Consider the following 14,062-nt stretch of genomic DNA (forward strand, 5'->3'; position numbering starts at 1 on the left):
TACTTCTGCTACGTACGTTTCATTTGTACAGGTTTTTTTCCCAGCACTTATGATACTTTTTCCTGTCCATGGTTAAACCAGAAAAAGAGACGGGAACAGGAATGCATCTTAAATTGACGAAATACTCGGATTACACACATCTGTAGAACGCTTTCAACCGGAAGAAATCTACAGTGTCGTACTAGGTTGCTGCTAAACAGGCCTAATGATTACAATTCTGAACTCTTAAATCGAAAGCAATCTTTGAATGGTGTTTACAATTTCTTGAGGACTTAAAGTGGCATCAACTTTAAGTATTCCTTCAGAATCATCAATCTGAAGCAACCCCAACTGAGACTGCAAAAGTGCAGGTGACATGAAATGCTTCCCTTCCGCGATTCTTTTCTCTAATCTAGCAGCCAGCACCTCTGCCTGAGCATCCAACAAGACGAACTTCACCAAACTGGCGCAACTTCCCGGTTTATAATTAGGGTCGGCAGATCTTAAAATTTCTCTATATCGCTTCTGCAGAGCCGAACACCCAAGAATCACAGTTCCTCCAGCGACCAACTTGTCCCTCACGCTATTTCGAAGTGTCTCAAGCCAAGGAATCCGGTCTTCTTCTGTGAGAGGGATCCCTTTACGCATCTTTTCTGATTACAGGAAGATAAAAGATCGATTAGAAACTATAAAAGTTGCCATCATCGAATATAAACTACACACCAGCACCTACCTTTGTTTGATTGAGGGTGGAAATCATCTGCATCTATAAAGCTAGAATTTATCTCTTTCGCCAGCATCTCACCTATCGTGCTGTTGAACAACATAACGGAATGCATAAGAAGCAGAAACTACAACATTCGAAGATCGAATATAAGAAACTGCAACTTTCTTAAGTGATGCCGTTATATCTAAATCCAATCACACCAAGGCAATTGAGAAAGTCACTAGGATCAGGTATGTGGTTGTGCTTCTGAAGAAGGTTAGTTGTTTTTCCATATACAAGCAAATTGGGGAGGGGTAATCGAACTCAGGACCTCGGGTGCATGTAAATGCAAGTTTGATAGGGTTCTCGAAAACAAAAGATATGATGAACTCATGAATGCTACCATGTTACATATATATTTACAGAGAAATGAAAAATAACAAAAGGTGAGATCAAAGGCTTACGATTTGCCAGCACCACTGACTCCCATGATCACAACAACCATCCCTGTACAATTCACAACCAATCAATTTCACGAGACGCTATTGGAAATTAAATCCAATTTCCAAACAAACCCAGATATCAAAATTCTCCCAACTTTTACAAAAGAAATATAAATTTTAAATTCAGGCAAAGCAAAGCAATACCTCCGCCAAGATCTGAAGCCATGTTCGTCGCGCTTACCGATCAAATGAATCTACAAAGAATGCTGCTTTTCTTCTTCAAACTTCATGAATCATATGTTGGTTGGTGAATTTACACGCGACGGCTCGCCTCCCCTCCTGTCTCACCTTTTGCTTTGTCTTTCTCCTCCAAAGTCAACGTAATATCTTGACGCAGCTTAACGGTGACGGTTCAAATATGAAGACCGGTGGGGGAGAGATTTTTCAATATTATCGGTACATAAGATTAAAACACGTAGTGTATCATTTATGTTTTCGTCACAATTAAAAGTTGCTCCCGAGAAAGGGAATTTGGGGGGAAGAATCCTACTCCCAATGCTATTGCTTTGTTGCCAGCTATGGAAATGTTTGGTAACGAGCATAAAGGCTGACAATTTGACATTCAATGGTAACCACACGTTTGGTTTGATTAGCAGGAAGGGAAATGATAAGAAAATTCTCATAAAAGTAGGACTGGTAGATTTTTTGTCATTTTATGTTTTTGTATTTGATTTTTTATAATATTAGCACGATAATTCACGTTAAGATATTAGATGGTAGAGAATTCATAAAAGCTTCTATTTTGAGAGTCTCGTTAGCATTTCTCTTGCGGGATTCCGGAGGCGGAATAGTAAACACAATAGACGCCTCCTGATTGAATGATTGTGAAAGGTGCAACAGATTGCTTATAGCCATCAGCCAATTGGATTTTACACTTGTCCTCAATAAATTATTTTCAAATTTGTCCTTTTTTTTTTTTTGTTATTTCTAATTTTACAGAAGTATAAGTCGATTCGAACTTGGTTGCTAGAGAGCGGACATACTCCCCAAACTTGATACGTGTTTAAGGTTGGATGCAAGTCGAAATATTGCCAATGTTGTTGAGATATTGCTAGTTGGTATTATGCAAATCCCAAATTCCAGTTTGAGTTAACGGGACAATCAAGCCACGTTTGTACGAGTTAAGGACATGATGTCGGAATTTGAAGTTAATAAGAAGTTTCTAATCGAGAATTAGATAAATGATCCACTTTGAACACCAAGGTATGCCAATTTACAATCCTTCCTCATTCATCATCACAGACAGGCACTTCACGATTTCAAGTACAATAATGTGTTCATAAATAAATAAGAAAAACAGCGTATCACCTGCTAGAGTACTGGTTTGGTACTGAAGTGCTTTTATAAAAAGTAGGTATAAAAAAAAGTTGAGCTCAAAATGATGTTTGGTAAACACTTAAAAACAACTTATTTTCACAGTTTTAGGTGGGAAAAAAAAGCTGAAAACGTGAAGCAGCAAAAATGAGCTTATTCTCACAGCACAGTAGAAGCAGCTTTTTATCAAAGCACAGCAATACCAAACCAGCCGTCGCCCGTCTAAAAGCAGCCGGGAAGGCCTTGTTTTTGAGAGCCCTCGAATATTAAGAATGAACACATGGATTTTCATTTCGTCTGCATACAGCCAGCCACACCTATTCTCCTACTTCATAAAATGGCAATCCCCTGGAACCGAAACAAGAAAAACACGCACGCACAACACATACAAAAAACATCAGCCTGCATTTTCAACTCTCGTTCAATAGGCAACGAGGATAGAGATGGCATTCTAAGTACTGAAACAATCTCCAACACTCCAAGACTCCAAGACATACATTGTATAAAGAATAAACGAACATAAGATTTCGGGAAATTTGGAAAATCGTTGAAATTTAGGTCCCATTTAGAATTTTAGCCAACTCTTTTGATTTATGATAACCTTACCCTAAACCACATCTCTCTTCCCCTCTTCAAGCACGCTTATACCGCCAAGTTTTTTTCAGTTTTAATTTGTTTCCCCTCGCATCTCATCAGCTGCATCTTTCCTTCTCATCCTCCCTACTGTCGTAATCCTAAGTATTACCATCTACACTCGCCATGAAAGTTAATTTTTAAGAAACTCATTCATACTAGAAGATTATTTTAAGGTATGTTGATTGTTTCTGTAGAGTAACATTTCAATTTAATTGTCATGTGCAAATGACACACTGTTACTTCTTTACATGTTTTCGTATATTTACTGTTTTACAAAGCTTGCATCTTTATCGATCAATCAATGATCGACTTAGAAATATCTAAAGCTTTATACAGATGCTACTGCAAGTTAATTGGGTGCCATGTGTTCCCGTTGTTTTAGATTTTTTAGTATGAAAGCTATGTTGATTGTTAATTCGTTCTCTCTTTCAATAAAATCATAAAGTCTGTTCCTTCTATAGCTGAAGAGGTATACATACGCGCTGGAAGGATCGGAAGAGTTCAGAGGAGTATGTTGGGAAATATGGTACCAGTTATGGCGGTAGTTTGCGTAAGTAGATCAAGAAAATGGAAGTTGGTCGGCACTGAAGAGAATAAAGAGGGGGTGGGGAAGGGGAAATGACGGAAAAGGAAATAAGCTTCTAATAATTAAGGTATCTGAGTACTTTCATGCCAACTTTCGGTTACAATTATCATAAGCCAAAACGGAAGGCCAAAATTATAGACAAAGCCAAATTTTGGCTATTTTTCCAAATTTCCCATAGATTTCAATGATGGGACTATGAAAACAATGGAAGATGACAGAAGCTGGAGTGCCTGAGTCTATAGATCGGAACTTTCTAAATTTGTATGGCACGCCAGTGATTCGTACCAAGTCAGGATGTACTGATACACGCAAAGGTCTGAGCTAACAATGAACATTCTAGACATGGTTTCTTAAGAAACAGTCATTTGGATTTTGGCTTACCATCCACCGTGTCTTGAGAAATAGTCGTTGTCCAACGATACAGCAAGGGCAACAGTTACAGCTCTCTCTAACAGAGTCAGTGGTCGAATGACTTCCAACTCGTTAATCTGCCATAAAATAATTAATGAGAAAAAGTAGCAAGAATATTAAATGGAATAAATCAAATCAAACAGAACATCGTTTTTCTGATTGGGTACTCTACCAATCTAGCAGAACCAGTAATGGAGCTGGCATCAGAACTCCCAAACCGAATCACATATTGCCCCGCATCAGTGAAAATCTGAATGATATGGAAGTATAGTAAAACATTAGTTGGTAAATCTACAACATAATTTGCAAACAATGCCACATAAAATCTAATAGCTTAACTGAAAAATACAAATATAAAAGATCTTTGGTAAAAGAAGATATACATCATTAAGCTTTCTCGGTCTTCAATCCAACTAAATATCCCCAAGGGCATGTGTAGACCCTCCAATCCAGATGGCCGGCACAAACAACCGGAGGAGGCTCATAGGGTGTACACATCCGTGCGGGATCAAACATGATACCTTATGCTTTGAGGTTTAAGGAACCAATGAAAAGGAAAATTTGACAAAAAAAATCCAAATATGCACATAAGGACTGAACCAAAATGAAAAGATTCATAATTTGATAAGATCAAGTTTACCATTAATAATCACTAGATATCTAGGTCCCTAAATGCATCTTCCAAAACATAAAATACTTTCTTCATAAGATATTAATGTTGTATGTTTGACCGCAGTTATATACATTGATACCATGGAAAAAAAAAAAAAAAAAAAAGAAAAAAAAAAAAAAAAAGAAGAAGAAAGCAAACCTCAAAGCCGAAACCCCTCCATTCACGATCTATCTCAGCCAAAACTTTGTCGTCAATGTCCTTCAAAGTAAAAGTCCAATGCCAGAAGCCAGGATTTTCTACAACTGCAAACTGCTTATTCCTACAACAACCATGTAGCATAAGGCAACAATGTGCAGTACAGGGCACTAACCTTGACTACATGAGGTAACTCATTCTGAATCATATAAACACTGCATTAAAATAAAGTAGCATTTGGAAATTACCCTAGGTACAAATCATACACCCTCCTCCAAAGATGCCATCGTCTGTGAACCACACCGATTTCCTAGAAAGTAACAGATATCCAACACCATCAACAATCTGAATGCTAATTCACATGCTCAACAATCTCTTTAACTGCTGTGGCGACCAACAGAAGTTATGTCAAGTTTTCCAACCTTACTGTTGATCTCTACATAAATTGAGCTGGTTATCCACCAAAAAGGCCTGCGAACCTAAATAAGACAAAATGAGAGATCAAACTGATATGTCAGTATATTCAGAAAGCATTTTTCCAACTAAAAAGACAAAAATAAATGTTCAGACCCTAAAGAGCTCATTACACATGGCATCAGTTACGTGAGCAACAAAAGGGCGCCTGAGGCGAAGCAACTGCAAAATGAAAAGCAAACACCAGCACAGAAAAACCTCTATAAGATAACATAAAGCACAAGAAGCAATCAGTAGTCAAAAGCAGGTAATTTTATATTTGAATCAGCATATCAATAACAAGATTAATATTCAAAATGAAGTAACTAAATAACTATGTCATGTTCAAGCTGCATAACTGTACATGAAAGAATATCAGCCAAAAATGTAAAGATTGGGTTAGAAAGTACCTGTCTACCAATAAACTGACTCTTCTCACGAATAAAACCAACAGGCTACAAAAAGAACATTGAGTAACAGGAAATGGTCCATTAGTTTAAAACCTAAACTTCTTGTATGGGAACCAAGAGTGATGTGAACTAGAATGATTACTCACTGACTCTGGGTAGCACACATCCACTATTGCATACCGATTTTCCTGGAATTATGTCAAATACAATTAGTAACTAGAGTACCACTAGAAGCAAGAAGACGAACTGAAAAATAAAATGCCCAATAAATGTCAGATAGAGTGAAAATGATATATATATATATATATATATATATATATGTATGTATGTATGTATAGAGAGAGAGAGAGAGAGAGAGAGAGAGAGAGAGATGCTGAGACGAAGAATTCTACAAACTTTTACAACTGACTTGGTTCTCAAAAGATATGTGGAAAACACATCAGACCTATTAAATTTATAAAATATTTTCTGAACATTCAAGGCCAACAATTTGAGGGGAAGGGGGCAAACAGAAAGAAAACCAAGAGTTTTTAATAGAAGTCGACAGTTTTAGAACCAGCAAAGATGTCAAGCACCGAAGTACATAATCTTAGCCTTCTGGCCATGACAATATGTACATACAAACTAGTCCCTGGAAGAACAATAATAGGGCAAAGAATCACCTGCTCAAATCCAAGAGTAAGATTTACCCACTCTATCTCCCTAGTAATCAGCAGATTTGATCTAGCAAGAAGCGGCACCACCTGGGCCTAAAAAATAAAACGAATGGCAAGTAAGACATTTCATGTTACTCAAACTAGGCACAGCAAGGAACGACTTGGATACTAGAAAGTAGAGACTTAGAAGGATGAGCATAAGTAAAAAATTATGGCAAACAATTATAGCATAGTTATATAAGCGAATGTCTCTAACAGCAGCAAAAATCACATTTCAGTTGCTACTATTTAAGAGCATACCATAGTTGAAAGGTTAAACGACGATACTTACTACAAAACAATACCAGGGGAGCATGGCAAATTAGGTTATTGCATCTATGTGGATAAACTGACAAGCTGTAATTCTAAGAGTGGAAAAAGAAATAGGGAGCACAAAATTGACCTCTTCTGGAGATTCTGGCTTCAGATATCCCGAGATGGATTGGCTTGGAGGCAGATACTTCATATTGGGTTCATCCTCATCAAAAGAGGCTGCTTGACTGAAAGGTGCACTTGGACACCATCCGTAGGATGAATAGTGGTACAGTGTTTGTTTACTATACTTCACAGCTTTTCCTCTTCCGTTTCTTTTAGACTGTTCCATTTTCCTATCTGCAAGCCAGAGGTGTACAAAGAAGTCCCTAGTCAATTCAGGATCACCACCACTACCAGCCTTGTGTCCAAACTGACGAGACAAAGATACCGGGCTCTGCTTTGACCACACAGAATTTCCATTAAACCTCGAAATTACATTTCTTGATCCAATCAACCTCTGCTCAGAATCTTGAAAATATTTCGCCACAGTAGCAACACAGGATCCATCCCTAGGCCATGAAGTAGCAGGTAAATTTCCTCTTTGAGACTGAAAACCACAGCGGACCTGAATGCTTTCGATGTTATCAGTAGCATTGTGACGGGGTTTTCTAGTATGATAGAATGAGGATCCACATCTGGAATCTGCTGCACAAGTTTTGTAAATCTTGGTGGAAAACCTTGTCCAGTTCATCTATAATCTATTACAATTTCTTGAACAGATTGAACCCGAAGCATATATCTGCGTATGCAGATTACAGAATCACAATTATTATAAAAATAAACATAATTAACAGAAAATAAAGAATCTTTCGACGAAATTAAGCCAAAGAAAAGAAACTAAGCTAAAAATCACAATTAATTCCAACGCTTCATAATACATAATTAACAGAAACTAAAGAATTTCCATGAAATTAAGCAAAGAAAAGAAATAAGCAAAAAACCACAATTAATCCCAATGCTTAAGTGAACTTTCTGAAGCTCTATCATTATTTTCCATCGATTGTTTTCCATGAGATTACCTAAAGAAAGAAAATGAAGTGTTAATCCACTAGCGCTTAACATATAATCCTCTGTGCAATAACCAACATTTAATTCAGAAAAAAAAAAGCAAAGAATCGAAGAACGCAGGTCACATTTGATCGCAATAGATTTTGATCGTCAACATGTTATCAAGAAACACAACATTCTTGTGAGCAGTATGGAGGAAGATGAACTCACCAATGCAGCTCTCTGTCTCTCTCCGATGAAGTTCCAAGCTTTCCCCGCTATCTTTCTCTCTCTCTCTCTCCGATGAAGTTCCAAGCTTTCCCGTTCTCTCTCTCTCTGCCCGATGAAGTTCCAAGCTTTCCCGCTCTCTCTCTAACTTCCTCTCTCTGCCAGTGAACGAGACAAAGACTCTTAACGTTTTTGTATTCAGTGTGGTATTGAACCAATCCGTGTCAACTGTAATTGATATATAAAAGCTGGCCTGACACAATATCGTAATTTCAGTGCCTACCGTCTAAATCAACCCAACTTAAATGGGTTGGGCTGCATTTTGACACATGCAATTTTGAAGGAAAATTTTAAGCATGTGGAACTTACAGCCTAATTTGATATCGAATTCGCTATGTACGAAATTCAAACTTAATACCTTTCATTCCCGAATGAAGAGGAATACCACTAGACCGTAATACTGAATGGCTGATGGTTACTTCTTTAATTCATTGTATCTTGAGTTTTTTTTTTCCTCATTATAATGTTATTTCATAGTAGTAATATTGTTTGTATTAAAAATTTCTTTTTTACCTGCACAATTTTTTAAGAATTTATTTACGAAATTGACAGAATATTTTATCAATTTTAATGAATTTTTAACTTGATAACCATAACTAAATTAATCCCTACAATTTTTAATTCAAGAAATTCTAACAAAGCTGATGTTTATCGACTGACAATCCAATTTACTTCTAAATATATACCTTGAAAATCAAAGTAAGAAAATAGAAAGGGTGCGCAAAAAGACAATGAGACATGCTAAGTAGATTCTTTCAAAGTAGGAGTTTCTATGAGTACTCTGTCACCTCACAATTTAACGTCAATTCTATCCAACACTACAAAACATTGTGCCCAAAACATCAAATAGCAAAGACTACATGAAAAGCCCCGTTTTTTTTTTAAGAGTACTTAGTATTTCTTAAGGGGAATATGCGCAGAAATCATTTCCTATTCGAAATGCTTGAGCCTTTTAAAGGAATCAAATATCAGCAACACACACATTAATCTGATAACGTGACAACTGGAAATTCACAGAACACATTCCCCCACTTTCATAGCTATATATTATTACTTAAATTAGTCAATGAAAAACAGCCAAGATACATATTAATAACCTTGTATGGAATTAAATGTACATTTTCCTATGAATTCTATCTATTACCTACTTCCTCCCTAACATAACCTTAGTTCCTTCACATCCTCAGAATTCCATATCCAGCAAAATGCAATGCAGTTAACAACCCCTGTGTACTTCCATGGCTGCTTCCTCATGTCGGTTACCCGCTTCATCTGATTATTCCAAAAGACGGCAGAAAAACTCGGTCTTCTTCTAGTGTCCTGGACCCTGGTGGGTAGTGCTCGCCCAGAAAGAAGAGAATAGCAGTAAAATATGGTGCTAGCAGTATGAACTTATTGTACTATATAACAATGTACAGGTAAAATCTATCACGAATTTCTCTCCTTTTCGCTATTCAATAAAACCGTACTAACTGCTTTTGATGGAGGCCTATTGATCTTCTCAAGTAACCTACTGAATACTAATTTCACCGGTATGCAAGCTACAGTAGTAGCAGCCCCAGAAGACTCCGGTTTGATCAGCCCTTCCCTTTGATAACTACTGCTATCATGATGCATTCGCTTGTTACTAAAATTCCGTTCAACGGGTATTGAAGATATGGTCCTCGTTTTCTGGCTTGACGATAAGATCACTTTCTTGGCCGCCTTTTTTGAGAACTTTCTATCAGTGGGAAGCCGAGAGTTGTAAGGAAGGCTCCTTTTGCCCTGGCTTGCCTTGTTACTGAAACTCCCTATATTTAGTTTCTTAAATGGCAGTCTGCTTTCTTCATCTGAAAAGGGAGGGTAGTTAGCAGTTTCATCACCATCCAATGCAGATGATAAATGAGGGCGTGGGACTCGAACATTTGCTGTCCTCCTTGCCGTCCTCCATGCGTGTGGAAGAGTTGCAACCCCATTATTGTCAATTGCTTCTTCACCAAATTCATCAACTGTTGAAAGAAGCGAGTTGGATGAACCATCTTCTAAGGCTTCAATTTGGATTGGGTGCCCTATTATTGCTTTCCCATTTAACTTACTCATCAGAGAAACAATTGGAACAGGCTCCTTTTGGTAACTTGCCTGGACCTTCAAGTCAACATCTATCAAGTATTTTGGCCTCCTGCGATAATGATGACGGCCATCATATACCGGGTGAAAGCGCTCTCTTTTGATGTCCCAGTATTCGTTCCAAGCAGACCTATCCTCCCAGGTCCAGTCCTCCCAATCAATCATATTCCGACCAACACTGTTTTGATGTCTTGCTGAAGCTCTTGACGCCATGGAGTATTCATCTTCCAGTACAAACTCAGTCTGAAAATCATTACTATCCACATTAGCCCTATGATGATAATCATTAAAATCAATGTATCAACATAAACTTGAGATTTACGAATGTTTTAGATGAAAGCACATACCTTTTCTTCAGAATACGGTCCATAATTATAGCCTTTTCCGTAAGTTGCATCCATAGACTTTTTTGTAAGATTGCGGATATTCCTTTTCCCTTTCAGCTGCCATTTGGACACAGCTCCACTAGCAAATAGAGAGTCATGACTATAGAGGTGAGACATCTCACCAGAATGCGATAATTCACCAGGCTCCTCACCAACCATGATTCTGTGTTCTTGTGCTTCATATCTTCCCACTTCTGGTTCTGTAGATTGATGTACATACAAAACTTAGAGGGTGTTGACAAAGAAGTGGCGAAGCCATCATGAACACTTGAGGCCAAAGCTCAGTGAGACCAACGCAATAGCATAAAGTGCATATTCCAAAATTTATAACAGCACACATTTACAAATATAAAGAATAAAAACAAGGAAGAATTAAGAAGGATAGACTTCGTTTAAGTTCAAACAATAGATTGTAGTTGGAGTGCAAACGCTTAAAAGCATAACTGCTGAATCACAATCTGCGCATTGAGATGAGAGAAACATGCTACAAATCACATCTTCCCTGGAAGATCAAAATACGCGTACCAAACATTAAAGGAGGTAAATGCAAAAAGAATTCATACCATCATGTAACATACATATTATAAATAAGAATCATAGAGCTTAACTTTCCAACAAATATGAACAGTGGGACTATTTTATATCAGACAATCTGGCAACTAATAACCCATGGAATTTCAAAATATAAAGATAGTAAAAAGCTGAACCTGAAAGTAAAGGCATGTCTTCATCCATATCTGGTTCGGTCTCAGATGAATCCAACTCGGACTCAGAAGTATCAGTTTCAGAAGAATCAGAGTCATCCTCTGTAAAACCAGAAGTGTTCTCTGAAATCATGGACTCAGCATGAGGACGAGCACCAACTGGGGAAGCTGAGATCTCTACATGGTTTGAAGGAGATGCTTCATACCCCAAGGATTCACCAGACTCAGCTGGCAAATATACAATTTTACTCCTCTTTGCCTTGTAAATAACTCCCGTTGGCTCCACTCCTGAAACAGAAGTAGAAAGAGTAGTACTGTCAGGTTGCAAGGACTGTGGGACTGCTAATTTTGCAATATTCTGCAAAACTTGAACAAGAGGACGACGTTTATCAGGTCTCTTGACCAAAATTTCATCACTTAATCCATCATGTGACCTTTTCCTTTGCTCTAAAGAATGTTTACCATTCACATGACTTGTTCCTCCCATGCTAAGACCACCGCGACTAAGAGCTTGAACATTACCATTAAGTGTGGGTTTCAAAGAACCGTTTAAAGCAATAGAAGAAATTTTTCGCTTCGAAGGGGCAATTTTGAGACCAAAGTCTTGCAAGCCTCTCATCCGAGGCACGACTTCAGAATGATCATCATCACCACTTAGTTGATTTCCCTCTTCAACTCTTACTGAAGACATAGGACTGCCTATAATGTCATTTCTATGAGACGTAGGTGATTTGGAATTTGCAAGTTTTACATTGTCAATTCCCAAGCTCCCAGAAGAAATAACTAACTCCTTTTTCACAGCATCAGATAATTTATTGTTCAAGCGTTCAGAAGTTATACCTAACTTTCCTTGTTTCTTCAATAACTGCTTCTCAAGTTCAAGCGCATGAAGAATAGCATCTTCTCGACGTGCATATTTCTCTCTTTTCTTTATAGGCATACCCTGCGCTGATTCGGCCTTCTCAATACAATCATCAAACTCACCGCATCGAAATGCCTTAACACGCTTGGATTTTTCCAGATTGTACCAGTCACTGAGAGAAATACCACAGAATATCCATTACTATAGCAGTAGGTAAAACCATAAAACCAAAGAAGGCATGAGTAGAAGAATCAGCACGTATGAACAGACTCCAGTTTGAAAAGAGAAGACTATTCCATAAAAGTAACATAGTTAATCGAATCCATCTTCACTAATCTGTAACAAAAAAAATGTCTGCTAGGTAGATAAGGCCAAAAGAGTCATCAGTATGCAATCATTCTCTGGAGATCTGAACCATTTGAAGGATTCTGCTAAATAGTTCTACATGACAACCAATCATATGTACATTGAAACACAGTTTAAAATGGCATGGAAATAATGACAAGGCCTCCAAGGTACTAGTACAACATCTCTGAGAATCCACTGCTCTCGTGATTTTGTTGTTACCCTTCTCCAAACACTCACTGACTAACAAATAAATTCTCAACATAAGGATATACCTTATCTATCATCAAAATACATGTTTAAGCAAACAAGGCATAATTATGATAATAATATGCTCAAAGTTCAGACGTGTGCCAGAAATCTCTCATCTCTATATGAAAGATCTAGATTTTTCGGAGCTTGGTTCTTTATCCTTTGACAAATAACCAAAGTATTTCATGACAGGGTGTACCTAAAGGTATGCATAAAATGGGGTTTAAGTCCTGGCATTTAACATTTCATTTGACTCCGAATTGTACAACTAATCAAATATTTTCCATTCCATAATCTCATCTTCAGTGCCTTATAAACCTAAGTTGCAGTAATTTTCTGACATGGGTTTCTACTTCTGCTCCAATATGTTGTGATTTCTTCAAGTTAAATAGAAAAAACCGCGTTCTTTACGGCTCACTCATACAATAAAACGTTAAAACATGATATTACACTCGCTAAACTTCATTATTTTGCTGATTTCTAGATAAATATCTAATCACAACCATATGCTAAAACTAACAAGTATTTTGCAGAAAAGGGGAAATGATGAGAGACATACACACTGGCATCTTCTCTGCCGAGAAGCTTGACGGGGGTCCCAGAGCGAGGCGACGTGAGATGCGAAGTGGAGAGCTCTTCCGGGCCCACTATCTTCCCCGGCCACCAGGACCCGTTCCTCCGCCTCACCCAGACGATCGATCCTACGCTGAAATCGCCCGCACCTGAATCCGCACTACCCATAACACACATAAACGCACGCACTCACACACACACACACACTCTCTCTCTCTCTCCCTTCTTTCTCTCTTGTGTTTCTCTCGGTCGGCGAACAATGGAGGAAGTCGGAGCTGAGCTCAGCCTCCAGCAAAGAATAGTGCGGGAGGGAAGATCCGAAGAATTACGAAAATGGAGGGTCCAATTTGAGAAATTGGGGTTAGGGCTAGGGTTTCCATTCAGAATTGGGGATTTTTCATTTCTATGCCTTTATTTTATTTGTCCTCTGTTTGTTTTCTCTCTGTTAAAAAAAAAAAATTAAATAAAAATATGGAAAAAATAATAAAAATTGGATGGTTTGTCGAAGAAGGTGGGCTGGCTGAGCAAGCAAAGAGTGGGTCTGTGTCATGCATCTCTGTGGTCGTCTGTGGGGGGATTAATACCACTTGCGGAAATCGGACGACTTTTGGTCCCAACCAACGCGTGCTACGAAAGCATTTCTGTCTTCAACACGTGGACGGTTATATGTTTGGGCTGCAGTTTTTACAACTTCTTAGCCCAAAAACATTCTAGGCCCAATTGACCCAAAAAAATTCAGGTTC

General features: G+C 38.0%; 3 protein-coding genes across 6 annotated transcripts; all 3 read right to left on the minus strand.

Annotated features, from left to right (window-relative positions):
• Positions 1-92: 92 nt before the first annotated feature.
• On the minus strand, positions 93-1,699 carry LOC137734000 (P-loop containing nucleoside triphosphate hydrolases superfamily protein). 2 transcript variants are annotated; one of them, XM_068473228.2, is made up of 4 exons: positions 1,333-1,699; positions 1,150-1,192; positions 713-792; positions 93-632 (listed from the first exon to the last, which is right to left on the minus strand). In XM_068473228.2, exons 1-4 carry the CDS (start codon positions 1,352-1,354, stop codon positions 226-228), a joined length of 552 nt encoding a protein of 183 aa, XP_068329329.2. In that variant the 5' UTR covers positions 1,355-1,699; the 3' UTR covers positions 93-225. The 2 variants fall into 2 exon arrangements, with proteins under 2 accessions (XP_068329329.2, XP_088553251.1); XM_088697125.1 differs by having other exon boundaries at positions 1,370-1,496.
• Positions 1,700-2,394: 695 nt separating this feature from the next.
• On the minus strand, positions 2,395-8,242 carry LOC137735574 (altered inheritance rate of mitochondria protein 25). 2 transcript variants are annotated; one of them, XM_088697124.1, is made up of 13 exons: positions 8,035-8,242; positions 7,758-7,835; positions 6,905-7,555; positions 6,469-6,555; positions 5,953-5,994; positions 5,807-5,851; positions 5,514-5,579; positions 5,366-5,422; positions 5,192-5,253; positions 4,947-5,067; positions 4,308-4,385; positions 4,106-4,212; positions 2,395-2,850 (listed from the first exon to the last, which is right to left on the minus strand). In XM_088697124.1, the coding sequence occupies exons 3-13, from the start codon at positions 7,505-7,507 to the stop codon at positions 2,820-2,822; spliced, it is 1,299 nt and encodes a 432-aa protein (XP_088553250.1). In that variant the 5' UTR covers positions 7,508-7,555; positions 7,758-7,835; positions 8,035-8,242; the 3' UTR covers positions 2,395-2,819. The 2 variants fall into 2 exon arrangements, with proteins under 2 accessions (XP_088553250.1, XP_088553249.1); XM_088697123.1 differs by lacking the exon at positions 7,758-7,835.
• Positions 8,243-9,101: 859 nt separating this feature from the next.
• On the minus strand, positions 9,102-13,889 carry LOC137734091 (uncharacterized protein At1g51745). Of its 2 annotated transcripts, XM_068473368.2 has the most exons (5): positions 13,306-13,889; positions 12,128-12,321; positions 11,291-11,575; positions 10,545-10,783; positions 9,102-10,440 (listed from the first exon to the last, which is right to left on the minus strand). In XM_068473368.2, the coding sequence occupies exons 1-5, from the start codon at positions 13,494-13,496 to the stop codon at positions 9,520-9,522; spliced, it is 1,830 nt and encodes a 609-aa protein (XP_068329469.2). In that variant the 5' UTR covers positions 13,497-13,889; the 3' UTR covers positions 9,102-9,519. The 2 variants fall into 2 exon arrangements, with proteins under 2 accessions (XP_068329469.2, XP_068329468.2); XM_068473367.2 differs by having other exon boundaries at positions 11,291-12,321; positions 13,306-13,871.
• Positions 13,890-14,062: the final 173 nt, after the last annotated feature.

Source organism: Pyrus communis, chromosome 7 (assembly GCF_041283825.1).
Source record: "Pyrus communis isolate YQ-2024b chromosome 7, ASM4128382v1, whole genome shotgun sequence".
Classification (NCBI taxonomy): domain Eukaryota; kingdom Viridiplantae; phylum Streptophyta; class Magnoliopsida; order Rosales; family Rosaceae; genus Pyrus; species Pyrus communis.